Source organism: Bombus bifarius, unplaced genomic scaffold, assembly GCF_011952205.1.
Source record: "Bombus bifarius isolate JDL3187 unplaced genomic scaffold, Bbif_JDL3187 scf7180000008307, whole genome shotgun sequence".
Taxonomy (NCBI): domain Eukaryota; kingdom Metazoa; phylum Arthropoda; class Insecta; order Hymenoptera; family Apidae; genus Bombus; species Bombus bifarius.
Window position 1 is genome coordinate 49,007 of NW_022884583.1, and position 21,924 is coordinate 70,930.

Sequence of the window (21,924 nt, forward strand, 5' to 3'; positions counted from 1 at the left end):
CGCAACTGGTAATCGTGACTTTCCGGAAGACTGCCGCGTTATCGCCTGGTAAAATACGAGGAACGACTGGAGTCATTGGTCAGAAGTTCTTCTTATCGTGAACATGTCGATGTTAAATATTCGTCGATTATTATTATCAGGTCTATGCTCGGATATAAGACGATCCACGACACCTTATGAATTTTGATACAAATAAAATAAAGAAATAAATTATTTTTAAAATAAATAGGCCAGATATTCTAAAAATAAATGCGCCAATCATTCTAGAAATAAATGGGCCAATAATTCTAAAAAGCAAGAATTTTAACACTGAAAAAATTGTGCAAAGGAAGCTGCAATAGGAATTTCCTGGAAACGTTAAAGGCTTATCTTTTCGGCGCAAAGAACAACTTCTAAAGTAGTAGGGAATTCGTCGTTGTCTCAGAGCGACGTTTCGCCTTCCAACCTTTTTGTAACGATTCAACTTTCGTCAGGCACAGTTTGCGTGGTTGAGTAACGAGTGGAAATTCTCTGGCACGATGAAACGCATGGAAAAGTTTGCAACGGCATCGCTGAATATTCCATTATCGGCACGCAAAGCTCGAAACGTTTCTAGAGTAGGAAACCATCGATATTTCTAGAGATTCGGATCTTGAAAACGAGTAATGAGACATCAACGTCACGAACAGTCGGCAGCTTCTTTAAAAGTCTATGTTGCGAATCGTGGTATAGCTTCGCCTATTCACATCAACCATCAGCGAAAGCTCGAGGAATTCGCAATTAAATTTCTAAAAGTAGCTTTGTAAAAAGCGTCTTGATATTAAGCTTTGAAGCGAAGCTACGTTGAATTTTCTCTCCCGCCTTAATATTTCTACAAATTCCGCGTCATTAATCTCACTGTTTACTTAATTTAAAATTTAGAAAATTTATTATCTAATCTATCCCTAAAACGTTATCTTTTCTATCGCCTCTAGAAGCCTGGATCGATAAGAGTGAATTATCATCCTGAAGATCATAAATTTACATTGTAGCGTTATGAAAGATAAGCGTCTGAGGTTCCATTATTGTAAAGGTATGTACCTAGCATCTCAGGAAGGTACGTGTACACTTAAGTACATGACCAATAGGCTAAGCATAAATCAACGATCCTCCAAGACATGAGAAGACTAGTGTTCTGAAATTAATTGCTATACGCTAGTGCATCACCTTGTATTTATAGTCGTATATTTATGACACTGTTTTCAGGTGATAAATATTGATAAAGCAAACAATAATGCATTGACTAAGTACAGGACATAACATTGTATGAAACTTCATGTTTCACGTTCTGAAATACCGATCTTGAGAAGAATGAGAGTATTTCTTACGCCCTCTGCGATTTACTACGGCGAATATAGGAATTATATCACATTATATCAATATCCAGCAATGGTAAAATGCTGTAAGATTCTTTTATCAACCATTGTAAACTAAGATCTCGCAACTTTACTTATCATGCAACGATAAAAATCGATTTTCCTACATTATATTTTCTACAAACTTAATATTTTTACAATATTTTTTCCTTTTAAACGATACAAATATAAAAGTTGCAAATTCAATCATTCACTAAATGCAAAACGCTGTCTCTAGTGATGCCGATTTCCCTTAAAGTTGTCCCTAGATGATCCAATCTTCTCGGTGAATAACTGAGAATATAAAAGTATAAATAAACAGAATATATATATATATATATATATATATATATATATATATTCTGAAATTAAGAATTCTCGAAGGGAATAAAATTCTAGGACGAAAATGCTGGACAAATCTTTACCCGCTGAGAACAATTTTATATCCTCGAGGGACAGTTCTTGCCATGGTTCTATCTAACAATTGATAAAGTCGAGCTATCGGTTCGTCGGCAGACACGTGTACCAGATAAACAGTACCGCCGTTCAAAGACCTGACTTTCAATCGGAATTCGCCTGGTTTTCCAGACGGTTCATTGATCTGATGCAGAATAGGAGGCTGAAAGGATTAAAAATCCATCAGAAAGATTCACTATTTTAGTCACCCGATTACAAAAGAATTATATTCTTACTGCATTTCTTCCTGCATTCTTCCTAACTGGTGCAGCAGACCTTGGAGCACGTTGATTTTTTCTAGCCGTACTTTGCTGATGCACTTGAGAAAGCGAAAATTGCGAAGTATCGGCGTTCACCTTCGGTGCTGACCTTGACGTAATGGAAAATCGGGAGTTTGGTAGGCTGGCGGATCTTGATCGTTGCCTGAGAATCTCATCCGCGTTATCCAATCGACTAAATGAAAGATAACGTTGTAAAAATAGACTGATATCAATCAAAGTTATTACATGATTTAGCAATTAATTTTTACTTTGGCGATAATTTAGACGCTCTATCGGTGGAACTGTGATAACATCTACCAGAGCTTGGAAATCTCATAATACCTTTGGATTTTAAAGGGATCTCCCGAGCCGAGATATCGAAGTCTCCATTTTTAGACGTGTCACGCTTACGAAATAAAATTGTAAGTGAACCTTATGAACGTAAGAGGTTCGTTGATTCGTGAAAGAGATTCATGAAAAATTACTTTTTCTCTTCGAGTCGATTTCTTTTCGCCCAAACCGAGCTCCGCGTTAATATGCGACTGTAAATGAGTGTCGGAGCAAATATTGTTGTGAGATGCCAAAATTTGGGAACGAAGAACATACATCTCTAAAGGAGGAGCTTCTGAGGGAGTTTTTGGTTTCATGGATCTATCAACGAGTTTTCTATACAATCGTAAATCAATAGAAGATTATATATTTAGATTTAACCGAATCTTTATACCTAGCTGTGGCAGGCGTCAGTTCCCTAAAAAGATCAAAATTATATAGACTATCCTTCTCTCTCGTAAAGGTACCACGACGAGCCGACTTCTGATTATTAGGAAATCTACGAGTGGAAGGTCTAGACGACATCGATGTATTATCAGCCAATTCTTTTCCCAATCGATAACCTTGGCCAGGAAAATCGGAGTTCAAGAATACTTGATTTCTCTGATCCTCTACCTAACAGAATACTCCTCAAAGTAACGCATTCCTTTTTTCTCAATAGAAATTAAAATTGAAATTTCACCTTGAATGGTACACCCTCTGGATAAGTTTCTTGCAACTCAGAAGGGAAATAGCCGTCCAAGATATCTCGTAGAAACGATATCGCGGTTGGATCGTTGTAGGATCGTAATGGGCCATCTTGAACTATCATTCCATTTTTGTAGAATTTTAATGACATGCAAGATGCGGTCTTTAAACAATTAAGAGACATATTATATTATTAAACTCCATCTTGATAATACACGTTATATGTATTTAATTCTTAAATTATCACCAGAAAAACAAACGCTAAGAAATCGCGACTGACTCATAACAGCTGCAAGCCAGAATTGCACCGTAATTATTTACCGAGCTCGTAACTCATATTCGATATTGTTATTCGCACAGGTAACCGGTTTTATCGATTAACATCAGCTTTCTGTGTTACATTAGAATATGTATAGTTTACATCCGGACCAAAGAATCGACGGTGAAAATTGATACCGACGTTACGAGTGCAAATATCGATGTAACATGCCTATTAGCGTCTCACAGAATGTTTAAAGGGAAAAACGATCACGTAACCCTGTTTTATGAGAACATGTAATATAAAACAGGATAGGAATTCATCTATCTTACCATTCCTGGCAAATTATATAAATATCTAGAATATACGTGTATGTACGTGTATATATATACCTTCTTGTTTTATACTTTATAAATTGTGGGAACTTCAAAAATACAAGATAGGAAAAAAATAGAATTCAAGGAAGATTCACGTTTAACTCGTCGTAAATTATTTTATACAAGATAAATATTGCTGTGTGAAAATACTGCATAAATAAATATTTACTTTGAAGGTGGCCCCGTTTCCTCTTTCGTTATGCTGCACGTGAACTTCACCCTTCCCAGCGGCCAGGTTCAGCTGGTCAATATTCGCGATAATCTGCTCGTAACAAGTCTCGATGGTGTTGCTAAAAGGCACGGCTAACTGATCATTAATTCGATCGGGTGCCGATCGCTTGAAATAGTAACGTATACTCGATTTACTTGGCTATCGTTTCAGGATGCTTCGAACCGTTCGTATTGCCGACCCAGACCAGACCATAATCGGCCAAGAATTTCTGTACGAGAATGAAAACACGATGACGTTGAAAGAAATAAGAACGCAACTCTGACAATAAAATGTTTTACGTGCACATATAATTAACCTCCATCTCGTAAATTCTTTGTTCGAGCATTAAACATCTTCTGTAGAGATATTCCGAATGATCGGCTTGCACGCGTCGCTGCTGCTGTTCCTTCTTTCGTAGTGTTTCTTGATTCTTGCTCTTTGTCTCCCACTCCTTGACCTGTAACAATTCGTAAATCGTCATGAAAATGAAAGGACGACAACAACGAATAAAGGAAACAGTGAAGAACCTTCCGTTTCAATCGGGAAATTTCCTGGTCCTTTAACTTTATTTGCTCTTCGCTTCTCTTTAAGTTAGACTGCACCTTCTGCACCTGATTTTCGACCTTGTATAACTGCTTCGTTAATGTATCGATGAATTCGCTCTCTGGGACAATTAGTTTCTACGGTTAGTCAAAAGTTAGAAACATTCGACCTCGAAGCTAGAAACTTGTTTCTATCTTCGACAGGTTAGCAATGACGCGTCAATAACGAATGTCTGCGGATCAGGATAGAATTTCCGATCGCAATCGCCGATTTCCACGACCAATTAAGTTTTTAATTAATCCAACAAAGAGCACGTGATTAGATGAATGAATACGATGATACACGCAACCAGTCACATGTCAACGCCAAACGAGACCAGCGTTTTTATTCTCCTCGCGTGTATTTAATTATCTCTGTTTGTAACAAATTACCTTCTTGAATTACGGAGTTTTCCGGTACGTAGATGTTCGTTGGTCTAGCGTGACAATTCCAAAATTTTCTGCCACTGAATGCTGTGTTGGAGGTCTAAAATGACGCGTAAAATAGGCCAGGGAAATTAAAGTTGCACGATGCGATTGAATAATGAAGGATATCGATGGTTGTGTAATTACCGTTCTATCGATTCTTCTGTTGATATGATTAATGTCTTTCTGACGATCCCTAGACGCCAGGATACTTGCGTTTTCTAACGACGCACTCTGCAATCGATCTATACATTCATCGTCGTCGACTATGTAAGTTGCGGTCGAGGGAATTCGTTTTAGCCTACAAATAGGTAAGGAAAATGTAAAGACCTAACCTAGTAGAGGTTTTTGTCTGCTCGTTAAAATTATATTTATATCGCGTTAGAATTTTTCTTCTTCGATAAAAGACGGGAATATCATGAAGCATATTTCTTTAACTACGTTCGTAATTGTACAATGTTGAAAATACTTGTGATGCGAAGTAGTAGACGGAGAGCACTTTGCAGGTTTTTTTCGTGGATGGGCGAAATTGTTCGATTGGCTCATCGTGTATGTGACGACATTTAGAACGAGTTTGTCATCATTCACATTGGAAATTTTTATATCGAATTTTCCGAAAGCGATTTCGGATGTTGTATTTAAAGTACACGAGGTGCAGGGAGGGATCGATCGTGAACTCCGCGGTTGGTGACAGTTTATGATCGAACGAACGATCGATGTGAAGTTAACGTCAACCACTGAAGCGTATCTACCACGCACTTTGAATATTTTATTACTGCAAAATTCAGTACGCTGGATGACCTCGTTCGGGGAATTTTAATTAATGGTAATGGTTATAGTTTATGTGGAATAAAAATCCCTGGAATCCGCCATTAGAAGATACAGGCTGTAAAACAGGAAAAACACAGAACTCTCGATTAGTCAAGGTGAATCGATCAGTCGATAAATCTTCTGAAATAGTTCGAAGCAGTGAAAGTACGAGACCTTCGTGTCAAACAGACTTTGACCTATTTAATGTAAATATACGAATAATTAATTCATTTCTGTGTGAACAAAGAAAAATTCATTATCATAACACTATTATAGTTTTTTGGTGAATTCATTAGCGTACAAAAGATTGCACAATACAAGTAAACATTTATTCTCACAGTTGTTCCACATTACATAGCATAAATTTTTGCAATATCATATCGAGTGTTAACTGTCTTAACTACAATTTCTATTATCTATCAACTATTTCTATTAATTACTTATATCTAAAATTTAAAGTCAAACTTTAAAAAATTGTTATTAAGTTTCATTTTACCCTAACGCTTTTCCACATTAACACATTCGCTACTAGCAACTGTATAGAAATATTAAGGTAAGAAATCGTAAGATAAGAATTTGGATAATTTGTTTTCAATTATCATGCTTCGTATCGCTTATTATTATTAATTCAATACCTTTTTCCCCTTCTTTTCTTTGAGTTATTAATACCCAGTCATAATTTAAGCACGAAAGAAATATTACGTCATCGATCGTTAGATGACAGAATGAAATTTCATTTTCAACCTTGTTCGCTCAAACACCTCCGCATCTACGTCATTCGGGCACAAAATCGATGATGGACGTTTCGTGATTCGATTTGGAGCAATAATAGCAAAGAAGAGAACACAGCGCCGTGTGACGACGACGCAACGGTTTCAAATCGATCGCTGCGCGAGCGTATTCGCGCCTGCGTCACGTGATCATTACGCCTCGGTACAACGAGCCTTCCAGAAACGCCGTATCGTTGCCACCGTGATTCTATGCTGTGTAGGTGAACGTGTGTTTCGTGTGTTCCGTTCGAATGTCAGTTCCAAGTTCTTGTGTTCACGATCTCTTCTGCCACCAAAGAAATGTTGGTGAATGCGTGAAGCTTGGCGGAACGTCCGCTCTCGGTTAAAAATGTGAATCAGAACGAGGACCGCGGAACTCAACAACTCTTGGCCGGAAGTAAACCTGACCGGGGTGAGTTACTATCACGATCGATTATTTTCTTTCCCCTATTCTCCTTTCTGACTACGAAGGCCACGGCCACGTGCCGCATCCGTTCCGAGAACACCGTTCTCGTACGGACATAACCTCGAAATCACGGGCAAGCGTCAATACGACGAGGTTAGAATCCGTCGAACTATTGACACAGTAGTTATATTTCGAGAACTTTTATTTATATCAAACGATTAGTAGATGAAACGAAATTAGTTCCATGGTCGTCGATATCTTGGATGATGTAACCTGCGGCACCTTCGTAACAGACTAATTACGTGTCAATCGTCTTATGACTGCTGCGTTGATTATTGAGATTACCGGTCTTGCTGTATACACGATATTCTCGAATGTTTCAGTACCTATAAATTGTTCATTATGTACGTATGTATGTTATTGAAGCATAGGTGTTTATTTATAACTAGACAGAATGTTCCACAATCTTAATCCCAGTTTGTATACATTTATAATTCCTAATCCTTCATTTTTTTTGCAGCATGAAATCCCTTACGTCAGTTACAGGAACGAGATAACTGTGTGTGAAATTAACTAGGCAAGAGAATTTGAAGATCGTGTTCCTGTAATGTTTCAATAATACAAGCTCCATGTTGCATGTGTGCGTGTTTACTTTCCGTCACTTAGATAAGCAAATAGACATGTTGCTTTCTGGAAACCGATAAATCGGAGAATTGAGGTCAGTCAATAATGTCACGAGAACTAGTCACATGTCTAATTTGATGCCGCGCCGGCCGGTTCAAGAATTTCCATGGAACGAATTGTGCGACCCGTCTTACTCATACAGCTTAATAGGGTCAACTAAGAAATAATTAAGCTTAATGCGACCGAGAACAAACTTTAGCGTATAAATATTTCTTCCTCCTCGTGCAATAATCGGGTTTGGTTTTCAAACAGATATTTAATTGATAAAGTTGAGGAACAATCCTATCTTTTTCCCTCTTCACGCTTTTTTATTATCAATAATTTTTTACAGTTGCTTTTTTATTGCGACAGATTTTGTTAGTTATGAAGCGCTGTGTTTCTAAAGCTTCTATTGATCCAGATCAATTATGAAAAACAGAAATATGTTAATAGAAAATAGAAAAGTTTTAAGGATAACGTGCAGCTATAGACTTAGTGAAAATAAATATTATTGTTACATCAACGAATATTTACACAAACACCCTTACTATGTAGTGTTTGATAATAAATATATTACAGCATCTATAAAATGCTAACAGTGCATTTCTTATTAACCGTATGTCGTTTGGCGATTATAATCGATTTGGCGCATAAAGTTTCTGATGACATGGCGCATATGAAATGAAACATCGAGTGACACCTGTTGTACATAATGATCTATCCAACGCAGAAAGCAAACGAATAGCACGCCTTCCACGTAGTCGGTTGGTTAGTTAATCGATCGGCGAAAATTGACCCGCTCCATAGTGACGACCTTGCGATTTCACGAACACCGCTCGTGGCGTTCAAGTATGGCCGAAAAAGAACATTTTTCATCGGAATCATGTCGATATCTCGAAAAATTCAACGGTCGTGTTCCCTCCTTTTTCTTATGTTATCGTACCATTGATAACTTATTAGGAAACAGAATAAGTTTTATATATCAAATATTTGAAAAGGTTCTGTCATAGTATAAATAAATAAATATATACATATACGCATATTACATAATCGTAACGTTTCCTAATGCTTGATCTACGCCTCTACCCTTTTACCTTCATTTTCAACATTGTTATTTTTCAAGCATTTCCATACCGGAAGACTCATGCATGCAAAATACATTTGAGCAAACTCACATTCTCTTCGCTTTGTTAATCGCGTGTTTAGTTCATGCGCATTGCCACAATACATACGGGCCTTTCAATTTCAAATTGTTCCAGTTCGAAAGCGAAACACGTGTTCGTTTTACAAAATTAGGAACGGTCGCTGCAACAAAGGCATGGATACAATTCTATGTCAAACCAACTGATTTACTGACTACTCTCTTCATGTTTCATATATACTAACTACTTTCTTTATACTTTACGAGTGTAATTTCGACCAATCGCGGTCGTGCGTTATTGTACGTCTAGTGATTCTCTAAACGCAAAAGGACTCGGGACAAGATCGGCCCCACGATGCGCGAGTGGCGACAAATTTCATCAAGTTTCATAATGAAAAGTAATAAGTAGCTGGAATGGTCGCATGGTTCGCCTTCAAACTCCAATTAACACCTATTGTTCTTTGTCGTATTGGACATTGTTTACTTGATCGCGTTGATACGACATCCGGGCAGGGAGGAGCATCTCAACGCTATTCCACTATGTAACAGTCGAGCTATCATAACATAAAATGTCATCGTTATTGTCAGGTTTCCTCGGTCGCGGTGAGCTTGCAATCCTTGCGGACTTCCTACCCGACAGACAGTCGATTAAAACGAAGCGGTGGTGGGGCCTGGAAGATAGTCAATGCCTCGTGGTCTGGTCGCCTTTCAGTGTCGGCTGTTCTTCTCGTCCGGGATGATTCCTTCGACTCTTTCGTAGTTTCTCTGCTTCTTGACGTCTCTAGTTTCTGTGTTTGTTGACGTCTCTAGTTTTTCTGCTTCTTGTCGCCAGTCATCGAGTATTGTGATTCGTATTTATCAGTCGGAGACTTTCTTTAGTTTTGTTTCGACCTGAGTCTTCGAACTGTAACTCGTAACCTCTATTGTTTCGTGTGTATTCTATTGTACTGAGTATTTATTATCGTTGCGTAGATTTGCGTATTTCATCGCCAAGAATAGAATCTACGATAAAAATTTTAATTGGATAATCTTCAAACTTATTACATTTTGATTCGTTCAATAATCTGTTAGATTATTTTACTTGAGCAATGAGAGTGGGCAAATTGATAGTGTTGATTTATTTGCGCTCGCCTTCGTATCATTTGTAGTAAGAGGTGAACCATTTAAAAGCATAAACGTTGCTGTGGAAAGTATAGGTGTGCTCGTGGCACCGAACTCATTACTTCTTTGGAAGTTGATCCGGGATTTATCGTTTCGGTGTAAATACTGTCGACAAGAGCGGACATTGATCAAGAAGACTTGAATTGGCCACGTGTTTCGACGCTGTAAGTAGCCTGTCTCTCGGTTCATCGAAGAACTAATATGAATTTAATTTCGCGATTAAAAATTCACTGTAATTTATAATAGAAATAATTATTTCTTATTTCTATAATAAAAATAATTAAGAAATAAATTACAGTGAATTTAGAATCGCGAAGTAGAAATAATTTATTTGTTTAGGTAATAATTAATTTACTTTATATGTGATAGATATAATTTATAATAGAAAGCTGTGTTAATCCGATTTGCGTCGCATTTGTGCTCATTGCTTGGTTCCCTAAAGAATAAACGTAGTAAAATATAGCCTGTATCCACCTGGAGGAAATTTACTTTTACAAATGTACGATTACAAATCGATTAAATAATTTCTGAGATTACCTCAAACACAGACATACTTACGTACAGGTACAAATATTTACATTTGATATTATTAATATAGACCTGTAATCGAATTAGATTACGATGGACGCGATTACGTATCTGTTTATTCAGTATTCCGTTCGATTTCCTTTAATATTCTTTTATTTTTCGCAGACAGATGTCGTGAAAACTGGAAACAATTTCTACGAATAGCAAAGTTTTGTTTGATTAAATTTGCAAATTTTTTCGCTTCATCACTATCCTGCTTCGAGATGCCGGAGTCTCATGAATTTTTCAAATCAACTAGCCAAGTGATGTTATTTCAGCAGTTTTGACACAAAGATAATACAATATCAGAAGGAACCGCGATTAAGATTTTGATGACATTGCTTATTCACAGCTGTAGATAATTTAAAAAAACAAATATTTCATTTCGTCTACATCTGTATTTCACATAAAAGCAATTCTTAAAATTATAACCTGAATGTAAATTGAATATGATAATCAGTCCAGCTAGAAATTCAAAGAACTATTCGCATTAATTAATCGTAACTCAAGACGCAGAAATGATCCACGCGATACAGGTTGATTCGATACCCAAGTTGCATGCTATATCGTGGATTGTCCCACCGTGAAGCACAAAACATCGTGATAATATGTAACGAAGGATTGTTGTCAATAATGCTCGATTGTGTAATATCAATAGAAGAGCAGAACCCATGCAAAAGTAGATAACAGGACTATGTCACTCGAGCATGTGTTATTAGGCACTCTGTATGGGAACAAAGATATTATGAAAACTCGTCGCGATTTCAATACTGTAGCTTATTACGTACGAGTATACTTCCTGTGAGAATGCACTTGTGGAATGAATCACATGCGGGAATCTGATCGCTGAGAAAGGCACAAAAAATATACGACATTAAATGTTATTGCTTTCATTCTTTTCTAGTAAGCCGAGCTAGTCGTGAACAAATAATGGATCACTGTGCTTGTGAATTAATCAAAAGATATATCGTTATCGAAGAAATTATGCTAACATAGTAGTCAGTAATATATTTATAATAGTTTAGTTATTATATATATATAATATACTTCTTGTTAGTCAACTAATATATTTCATATAGTTGTCTTCAATTATTCTTTAATGCGATTTCAATTAAAATCGTTTCATCGTAAACAAACTAAGTGCGAGGATGCTATGTACACGATTTTTACATAGTCATTACAGAAAGCGCAATACAATTTGAGAAAACGTTCCCAGGAATACTGCGGCAACGTTTCCTCGAAAAGAATATTTCAACGCGGTTGGCCAATGCATAAGCTTTCTGCCTTGTCTAGCGGTTCAACTTTCGATAATTCGCGAGGGCGGTGGATCTTGAATAGCGTTCGTCGGATGCCGCGTATATGAGCTTCGTGTCGGAATTTCATCGTGTCCTAACAAGCACACTATTAAATTCTGAACGTTTCATTCCTTATCGATCCCATTTCTCTAATAAGGACGCGTGACATAAGCTAGTCAAGAAAACTAATCGTTACGTAAAAAGAAGTCGAAAACGGGCTTCGTTTGTCATCTTACATATGTTTTGCAAAATACCATTTCCATATTCATTTTGTGTCGTATCTATTTTTATCTGAAAGAAAGATAAATAGAGACAAAAAAATAAACGCATATTGTTACCAGGGAACATTGAAGCAATAATCGCGAAGTTAATTAGAACCAGTAACTGCCACTATGTACAGCGTTTATATAATTGCAGTCGAATTATGTGTAATTGTTATGCGAATGGGACAAGGAATCTTGATGAATGTATAATCGTGAGGAAGTTACATAAAAATGTAATAAATCTTTATAGATCGATGCGTTGCGAGAAATTGCTATATCATTGTATCGTGATCGATGTAAAAGTGCGTAGATAAACGATTGCACAGTTTCACGTGAATCGATTATGTACGTTAATCGGTTAATAGACAGTCTGATTGTGGTATGATAATGACGATATAGATGGAATGAATATAATGCCTAAATACCTAATTATGCCTATAATTGCCTAATAATGTCTAATTTAGCCGTAGTGTAATGATGTCTATTAATTCTTATTAACGTTCCGGTGATCTACCACTGCATAATTCTTTCTAACAACCGCCCAGGCGCTATTAACGTATAATATAATTTGATTAAGATCTAATTTATCTAGACATCAGGAGATAGCTTTGATTGATCTTTAATTAATCTCATAAATATCTACGATTTAATTTTTTCACGTTCTTTTTCTGAATCGCAGGTGTTCCACGACCAGATACTTTTCAATGGAACAGCTATCAACCGGCATAAAGATGGAAGACTCACAAAGGTAAGAATGCAAATTTTTTTACTCGTCGATGCAACAGAATAGCTCGTGGTTGATTGTAACATCGAGTCGATGAGTACGACACTGTAATTGTTAATCATTAAATATCCACTGTCATTAAACTGGATTGTTTGCCGCGAGTCGTGTATCTTTACGTCACACGAACAATAGCATAGAGAGAAAGGACGAATCTGAAGACCGAGTCTATTTTAAGAGCGAAGAATAAGTAAATTCGGACGGCCACCTGTCAGACACGCCGACTGAGAAAATATTTTCCTCCTTCGATTCACTTTGATCAATTTTCTTGGACTGGTATTTTTGCATGGACAGAAACGTCTCTTTAACACGATTCCGAGTATCCAAAAAGTGCGACAAAGAAACGAATGAAGGAACAGCTCCCTTCGCTAGGATGTCTCGTTGTCGACAATCTGAATCTACTCTTTTTTTTCGATCCCATTTGGCATATAACCGTCGACGTCGAGACATTTCTTTCTTTTCTTTTTTTTTTGTCTCCTTCATTCGTTCTCTATAACTCAATTGATTCCTTGGTTTCTATATAAAAATATCAATTGTATCTATTACGCAGATACGAAGATCATACCATATATAAGACACGATCACCCTGCAGCCTGCGAAAACTGAGAGGTAAAGGACTCTTCAAACTATCAAACGTAAAAAAAAAAGAAAAAAATAAAATTTTGTGAAATACAGTAGGAGTTTCGTGTGAAAAAAAATGTCGAATCGTTAGAAAAGGGGAAAGAGAGCATTTAAAAAGCTCGAGCTAGGGCGATGATACGTGGATCACAGAGCATGCTCGCATTTCCAGACCTGGTGCCGGCACGGGTGGTGCTCTATATGCTGTCGTTCTCGGGATTCACGGTCTCGTTCATGATGAGGAACGATATCAACATCGCCATGGTGGCGATGGTGAAACCACCATCCACGACATCGGATACCAATGTTACGGTGACGTCCCAGTATTGTTACGTAACGCCGAGCACATCGTTCACCAACAACAGCACACCGATCAGACTTGAGGTAGTGTCATTATGGATAAATGAGAAATCGTTTATCGTGTGGATTCTTGAGCCACTTGGCGCCACGCGAATGTCTTTTTAATTGCAAAATTAACGAGACAAAGTCGAGGTCGTATGCGTCTATTACGAACGAGCATCGTTTCTTGAAATGTACCTTCAAAGAGAACAGTTACACACAAAGGAACTCCTACAATATTAAAATTTATAAAGTTCTTCATTTATTTTTGTCATGTCGAATCTTCGAAACATCATACATATAATTATAATGTTGATTTTTTTTCTAAGAAGTCCATAGTTCGATAGATGCTTTGCTGTAATGGCGGCACGTAGCATGATTGCGTTACGTAGATCGCATCGATTACGATTGATCTTAACCAGGAGATTAGAAATGTTGTCCACGTAATATTACGTGGCCGATTCTATTCGCGAAAAGCGTCGAAGTTTTATTAAAAACAAAACTTAATTGTCGCGGCTAATACCACCTTCGAGTTGCAATCGACATGGTGATTAAAACTGATATCATGTTACGCTTACTATATATCGGATGTAATTAGACAGGTTGTTCACAAAGTATATACCTTTTTACGTAATCGTGATAATTTATCAAAGTTTATCAAATTCGGTGATAATTACAACCGATTGGCGCTGTCATTTACAAAATGAGTCAGTAAAAATGATCACCTTAAATAATTCATTACCTATTGGCTGTATACAAAAACTGTTCGAAATATGACGTAATGTATTCAAGAGGCCTGCTGAATTAAATATTGTTTATATATATATATGATCTAGCTGGATATTCTCTATAAAAAAGTATCAATCTATTTATACCAGAAAAGAAATTAATTTAGCATTCAATTAATTGCATTAATTTGACAAATTTAACGTATAAAAAACAAGGAAAGACGCGAAGCGGTATTCGTATTTTAACATTATCTTCGCCCTTCATACATTAAATTTGAGAAATTGTAATCAAAATATCTGGTAAACTAATGGCCTTTCGGTATAGATAGGTCTACAAACTTTCTTGTAGAGAATGTCCAACTGGATCGACTAAAGTTAAAACAAATATACGGCATCGTTTAAAAAATTGCAGGTTACCTTAATATCCCAAAAAGCGTAAGATATTGAAAAATCAAACTATATTCACCCGATTAGGTCCATCGAATACAATGAATTTTATTTCAAACATTTCTTGATAAGGCCAATAGGTTACGAGTTATGTCAGGCGATCATTCTTACTGATTCACCCTATATAATGCCTAATCTCAGATGGAATTTTTTGCAGAAACAGTATTGAAAACTGTATTCATAAAATGAGAAACAGATATTATCTTTTTACGCAGGATCAAGGGGAATTTGATTGGAGTCCAACCATACAGTCAGCCATTAGTAGCTCATTCTACTGGTGTTATATCCTGTCACAAGTAGTCGGTGGCGTGTTGACGCAGTACTTTGGCACGAAGACAGTTTTTGGTGGTTCGCAGCTGATCACGGCGATCTGTAGTTTACTGATGCCCTCTGCAGCGGAAATTCATTATGGGGTTATGATCGCGCTGCGTAGTATGCAGGGCATTGCTAGTGTAAGTCTCCTTTTACGATAAAAAAGAGAAATACATGGAGGTATAAAGAATCTTGCATGAAGATGAAATTCGATCGAAGATCGAAGATCGATGATCGATGTTCGGTGTTATTATGACCGTCCGAAACATGTATATTACGTGTGTACAGGGACTCACGTGGCCTGCGATGTACGCCATCGTCGGACACTGGATTCCTCCAGTGGAACGGTCGCGTTTCATGTCTTCCTTCCAAGGTGAGTGCCATCGGCGCTAATAACCTTTCTTCTTGTGTATTGTAGCGAAATTTCAACACGCACGACGCCGGAATCACGCGGATCTAATAAATCCAATTTCAATTTCGTGTCTGTTCGTCGTTCTTTCTTTCTGTTTTTGCTTTCAACGATAATGCACTAATATGGTCTGACGCTTCTTTCAGAATACGAGAAGCGGAAGTTCGAATGAGAAACACATTTTATCCTGTTCGAAATGAAAAAAAAAAAGAAAAAGAAAAAAACACGAGAGAAATAAACGAAAGATTTTGTTCTTTTCAGTTAAAATTCACGGACCAACAGATATGCTTATGTGCGTGTCAGTCAAATTTTCTATTGAGCAATAAACGGTTCTTTCATTTTGTTGTCTGATTGCTTTTTAAGCTCCACGTGGTTGCATTCGCCGGACCGAGGTATACTCAACAGCAACCGCTCAACAGCATGAGAAAGGCCGAGTATACTTCCAGCTGGTTGAATCAGTCAGGCTCGGTGGCAACATGTTTTATGTACACGCTAATATTTCTCATCGTTATCCATTTTATTCTATGCTAGTTCTGCCGCCTCGGAGAATCTCGTACACGCCTCTATTCACGATCGAGCGATACAGTTATCATCCTTCTCACTCAAACTTTCCCGGAAACGATCGATAATAGTTTTTTATGTAACGCAACGATATAACATATAGCGATGTTTCATGTCGTCTTCTTTATTTTTTCTTTCCGTTTGTTTTCATTCGCGTCTGAACGGCCTAGCCTTGGTGCGTGCAATATCTCTCTGCTGTTGTCGATTACACAAATCGCCCGTGTGGAATGTCTTTTATTTTGCTGATCGCACGTAATATAATCATTATTTTTTGATTACGATTGATATAAGCGAGTTGACGTATCAGCAGAGGGACGGAAGATCATATTATTTTCCATGAAACACTGTACCATGTTAATAATCAAGGCTCGATTTCAGATAAAGAAAATTATCTTGAAAGAAATTCAAGAGATCAAAACGATCCAGTTTCTATCGAATCTTGCACGATGAAAAGAATAATATTTCGCAAAATTTATTGTTACTCGATAGCATATATATTTCAAAATATGTTATTCAGGTGTGGATGAAACTGTGAAAGGACTGATTTTCCTCCTAATCTCGATGATCTTTTAATAGGTTGTGGAAATCGATATTTTGAACAATTTCTTCCAGTGTATATAAGCGCTGGGCTCGCTTGAATGACACGATCGTCAAACCGATGCTGACGCATATGCTGCCACGGACGCACAGTTACAGGCAGAATTCAGTGTAGTGATATCGGTAGTTTTTTTGCAAATATCTCAAAAATTAAGAGAGTTCAGCGTTTATATATATAGGAAGAAGTTTCTCGGAATATCCATTTCTACAACGTATCTAAAAATCACTGAAATCGGAGGAAGTCTTTCTACAGATTGATCCAGTACTGCGATAACATCAAAACCATCAAAGATAGATTTCAACAGTTAAGAATGCTCCTTGGATTCTTTTTTTTCTACAAACATTATGTGTTTACTGAATAGCTTTCTGTAACCTTTTAAATAGTTTCTCGATTTACCAAAAAACTTGTTTAAGTTGTGTCACTTTTGAAGTACATACGTGTGCAAAATGTTAAATGAAATTAACACTCGGTCTTACCATTTGGTTCTTTTCATTCTGCAAAATTGGACAAATATACTTTCCTATTTTAAAGAAAAGAAACATAAATCTACGTGAACTTCCTTGGCATATCAATTCGACATACTATTGATCGTTCCAATGAATCGAAATGTTATTGAAAATATACAGTGAGAAGAATGTCGGTATAATATGCGTATATGCGATATCGCGTAGGATCGTAGCACTTTGCTCTTGGCTCTTGATATATTTTCAGGTATAGAAGTTTCATTGTCCCACTGTAGCCAGCATCGTCACGTGCGTTCATCCTCATCCCGTCATACTAAGTCTCTACTTGAATCGCTTTACAGGGTGAAACGCTGTATATGTATACGCCACCGCTGAAGAGCGATCGTCGCCACGCATGAATCGTACACGAGCCAAGGCGAAGCCATTCGACAAGCATCATGTTTCAGCTTCCTTCCGGGTCGTGGGGTGAGCTACTCCTAATATCTAGATATCTATATTCAGGGTTCAGCTTCGGCATTGGGATAACCTATCCACTGTGCGGATTCATCATCGCGCATTTTGGATGGAGAGCGGTCTTCTATACGACCGGCACCATCGGTACCGTCTGGTGCCTTTTCTGGTACTTCTTCGCCTTCGATACGCCAGCTGCGCATCCCAGAATATCTCAGCAGGAGCTACGATACATACAAGGCAGCGTAGTAAATCAAGTTCACGCAAGCGAGGTAAGTAGTTGTTTTCGCCACTGCGAAAAATTACTCTATTGGTTAAAAATTTGCTGTTACTTTTTCTACTGGACCTGCGATTAGTTTTTTTAATTTTGAAAAACTGAGCTTTCTCTAATTGTAAGCTTACATTTTTCAAAATTCGTTAAGTTAAACGTAGGCTCCATGCTAATGATTCCAAACTTGTGTTTAATTAAACGAATTTTTTATTATTCGAAGAGCATGCCGGTTCCGTGGAGTTTCATTCTCAGATCCTGGCCAGCATGGTCTATTGGGATTACCACATTTGGAAGGATATGGGTGCATTACATCTTCATTATATCTGGACCAATGTACATGAAGACAGTCCTAGGATTCAGCATCCAAGCGGTATGTTTAAAACGCTTTCTTCACACCTTGTTAAATATCATCTTATTATGAATTTTGCTATTGTTTTAGAATGGAGTGCTGTCTGGTTTACCGTTTATCTGTAGCTACTTCAGCTCTGTTGCCTTCTGTTATATAGCTGACGTTCTCATGACGCGACAGATTTTGTCGTTGACGAATGTCAGGAAAGTTTTTACCGCCTTTTGTACGTATTCAATGAAGACCACTTCAAACTTCAAAAATTCTTGTTCACCACGAATCAATTAACATTGGAATTGTTTGTTCCGTAGCGCAAGTAATTCCCGGAATAATGTTAGTGTTGATCGGCTACCTGGGCTGCAACATTGTTCTCGTTTTAGTGGTGTGGTTCATAGCTGTTACTCTGATCACTGCTGCTTACGCAGGGGCGATGGCCAACATCGTCGATATCGCACCAAATTTTGCTGGTAAGTCACAAATTAAAAGTCAATCTTACGAATTATATCCTGTAAAACATCTCTTTATCGTATAACTTTTTGGTACCAGGTCCAGTATTAGCATTTGCACAGACAATTCACATGACCGCCAGTTTTTTATCTCCGATCGTGGCTGGTCTTCTCACAGAAAAAAGCGTAAGTGAACATTTTATTTTATTTCAAGTCCCGCTCCCTTTCATTCTTTCCATATAAATTTCCCTCGCGTAAGATGAATAATCGTATTTAGATTTTCTACATATTCCTGGATTGTCTTAACTCCTTCGCCTTGTAATAATCCACGAACTCTTCGTTCGTAAGCTTTCAATCTATACATTTATCATATACCTATAAAGAAATCACCTACTCATGAAGAGGTTAAGCCTAGTTTCCTCGCGCAATATCTGCAACAATTAGTCTCCGTATGGAAAAATAACAGAGAATTCTCTTCACAGCAAACTCTCGACGCTTGGAGGCAAGTGTTTGGGGTAACTGCATGCGTCGCATGTGGCACTTATATCGTATACCAGATTTTCGGTACGGGTGACATCCAAGCATGGAACTATCCCGACCAAAAGTATCCACAATCCATTCAAGAGGATTCTCAGCCTTTAAACGAATCACCGGAAAAGAACGGGAAAATTGTCAAATCCCGATCAAATACTTCTGAGGAAGCGTAACATAATCGGCATTCACTCGTTGAACAGAGAAAGAAAGCACGCGAGCTGTGTTTCAGATTTTGAACAGCTATAAATATGTACTCTTTTGGTTGGTTCTTGAATGAGAGGCAATTTAAGATTATATACATATATAGGTACATACGTACGTATATATATGGGAAATATGTCTATTTTTTTCGTAATATTTCTGTATCTATGTAAATAGAATTGGTAGTTGGTCCGCATCGAGAGAGAAATGATATAGCACTCAGGGTAATATACGTTGTAATGTTTCAAAGAATATTTTTATGAAAATGTGTCGAATAATGCGCAAACGCTTCGGTTCTCCTCGCTCCTTCTTGCGTTTGACTTTACGGAAAGTTGTATGCCAGAGTGAAAGCACAAAAGCGATATGTCGATCCACATCAGCTTCAGTTCTCGCGGTCAGAAATGATCATTCTTTCTGCGCATCGTCTCTGTGATCAAATTTTTCCTTCGTATCCCACCTATCGGGTGAAATAGATCTCGTCCAAGCAACAGTTTCTAAAATCAAAACTGGCGAAAATGTAATATTCATTTGTCAGTCTCAAACTAAAATGTTTATATATAGAACAATAATTGAATTCAATTTGCAACTCTGAATTGAAGTTCTTGTGAACAGAAGACTGATGTTACTAGATTTTTTGATAATATACGAGCTTGCCTAATTGTTTGGAAACCGTTGCTCTTTACATTCGTACTTGTTGAAATAATTCTCTCTACTTGAGACTTGATGTTGACTTAACTGTGAAGTTCATAACTTTGATTTTCTTTTATCATAAAGAATATTATCACATGCTCTAGTGGATTTTACATCGTTCCGTCGTAAAATCGTTCAACTGTAATTAAGAAATTATCGTGATAAGTAATTTCGCTCTACAACTTTGCCGGTGATATTTTAGTAACCTGTTAGATATAAGGAAAGAAAATAAGCTGTTTCTAAAGATTTCTTGTAATTTGTACTTATGCAGTGTTCGCAGGAGCGTCACGAATGTTGAACGTTAAATACACCGTGGAATAAATGTAGTATAATGTGTAAAATGAAAAAAGGGAAGACAGAAGAAATTATATACACTATACTAATTGATGCCTTGCAATCAGTACACGGTTCTCGTTTCCTTTCATTAAATGAATTTAAAAATGGTACTTGCGTTCTACGATATGTTAGTTTCATCACTTTATATCACTTAACGTTTTACTAGTCACATTTCACTGAAAAAGTTTAACATTTAAAAAAATGGATATGTATTCAAACAAAGAAAGGAAAAAATGCTATGTAAAAGAACAAATTTGTCGCGCTCTCTTTTAGCTTGATACTTAATGATTCCATTCGTGTAATGTATATCTTATTAAGGGACGATATTTTGCAAGTATTGTAATTTTAATTACTTTTATATTGGTGTCGTTTAGATTACGATGAGCCATACTTCTTTCTTTCTTATTTATAAGTACATTAAGTTAAACACGAGTACTTAACCTGTAGGGAACGAGTAATTAAAAAATACATATTACATACTTTGCGCAAAATTTAAAGATTATATATTGCGCAGAAACATAAAATGAAAGCGGCCCCTCGCATTAATACGTGTACAAAATGAACACGAACTACACGCGTAGAAAAACAGCCGCTTTATCTTCTATTTGAGAAGTGAGTAACCTACGTATACGTTTTCGTGTTTCTCGTGTGCTATTGGCGCGATCGGAAATTGTAATTCCAGAATTGTTTGTAATTTAAAGTTGAGTCGACACACTGTCCGCATGAAACACAGCATGCATAAAATCTCGATAATTTTGGTCTTCAAAAGTTTTGATAATATCGATGGACCATGAGCGTCTTTTTTTTAAGCAAATCACATGTTATTTTGTAAGCAGATCAATCGATCGCCACGAAATTCATGGCACGAATTATTGATACAGATATAAAAATAAATGATAAAAATATATGATTACATATAATTTCAGTAAACACCGCATTCTTAATTGTGAAACCTTGCTGACTCAGAATCATGGGATTACCAATTCAAAATTTCATATTAATTCTATTTACGTAAATTCTGTATAATTTTTGTCGTTGAGTCAATTAATATCAACAATTGTTTGCGTCATATTGAATTATCGCACTCTGATCCTAAGATAAATCGGATAATAAACGAAGTCTTCAAATACATGTTGACGTTGATAGCTTCGAAAAAAATGGACCTTTTTCTAAAAAAAAAAAAAGCAATCGAATGATAAGAGTAATGTAAACGACCTGGTGAATATGACAAAAAACGAAAAAAAGGCCTTTATGTGCTCAAGATATCGCGACGATATTTGCTGGAGGTATTCATTGAGAATAGATATCGTATTGCAGAAAGTAAATAGTTCGGTAACTCGTTTGTTACTAAAAACCG

General features: G+C 36.9%; 2 protein-coding genes across 4 annotated transcripts; one reads left to right on the forward strand and one right to left on the reverse strand.

The window, feature by feature from the left end:
* Nucleotides 1–351: 351 nt before the first annotated feature.
* Nucleotides 352–6,364, reverse strand: LOC117212502. Its single transcript, XM_033457391.1, has 14 exons — nucleotides 5,430–6,364; nucleotides 5,108–5,261; nucleotides 4,928–5,021; nucleotides 4,481–4,617; nucleotides 4,270–4,410; nucleotides 4,109–4,182; nucleotides 3,912–4,032; nucleotides 3,102–3,269; nucleotides 2,814–3,034; nucleotides 2,575–2,740; nucleotides 2,359–2,495; nucleotides 2,066–2,282; nucleotides 1,799–1,992; nucleotides 352–1,667 (listed from the first exon to the last, which is right to left on the reverse strand). Exons 1-14 carry the CDS (start codon nucleotides 5,504–5,506, stop codon nucleotides 1,577–1,579), a joined length of 1,992 nt encoding a protein of 663 aa, XP_033313282.1. The 5' UTR covers nucleotides 5,507–6,364; the 3' UTR covers nucleotides 352–1,576.
* A 73-nt stretch (nucleotides 6,365–6,437) lies between these two features.
* LOC117212503 (sialin) lies at nucleotides 6,438–21,497 on the forward strand. Of its 3 annotated transcripts, none has more exons than XM_033457392.1 (12): nucleotides 6,438–6,952; nucleotides 12,716–12,784; nucleotides 13,368–13,426; nucleotides 13,608–13,819; nucleotides 15,165–15,401; nucleotides 15,550–15,634; nucleotides 17,795–18,015; nucleotides 18,235–18,384; nucleotides 18,454–18,586; nucleotides 18,672–18,827; nucleotides 18,907–18,992; nucleotides 19,289–21,497. In XM_033457392.1, exons 2-12 carry the CDS (start codon nucleotides 12,741–12,743, stop codon nucleotides 19,511–19,513), a joined length of 1,608 nt encoding a protein of 535 aa, XP_033313283.1. In that variant the 5' UTR covers nucleotides 6,438–6,952; nucleotides 12,716–12,740; the 3' UTR covers nucleotides 19,514–21,497. The 3 variants fall into 3 exon arrangements, with proteins under 3 accessions (XP_033313283.1, XP_033313284.1, XP_033313285.1); XM_033457393.1 differs by lacking the exon at nucleotides 6,438–6,952 and adding an exon at nucleotides 9,381–10,075; XM_033457394.1 differs by lacking the exons at nucleotides 6,438–6,952; nucleotides 13,368–13,426.
* Nucleotides 21,498–21,924: the final 427 nt, after the last annotated feature.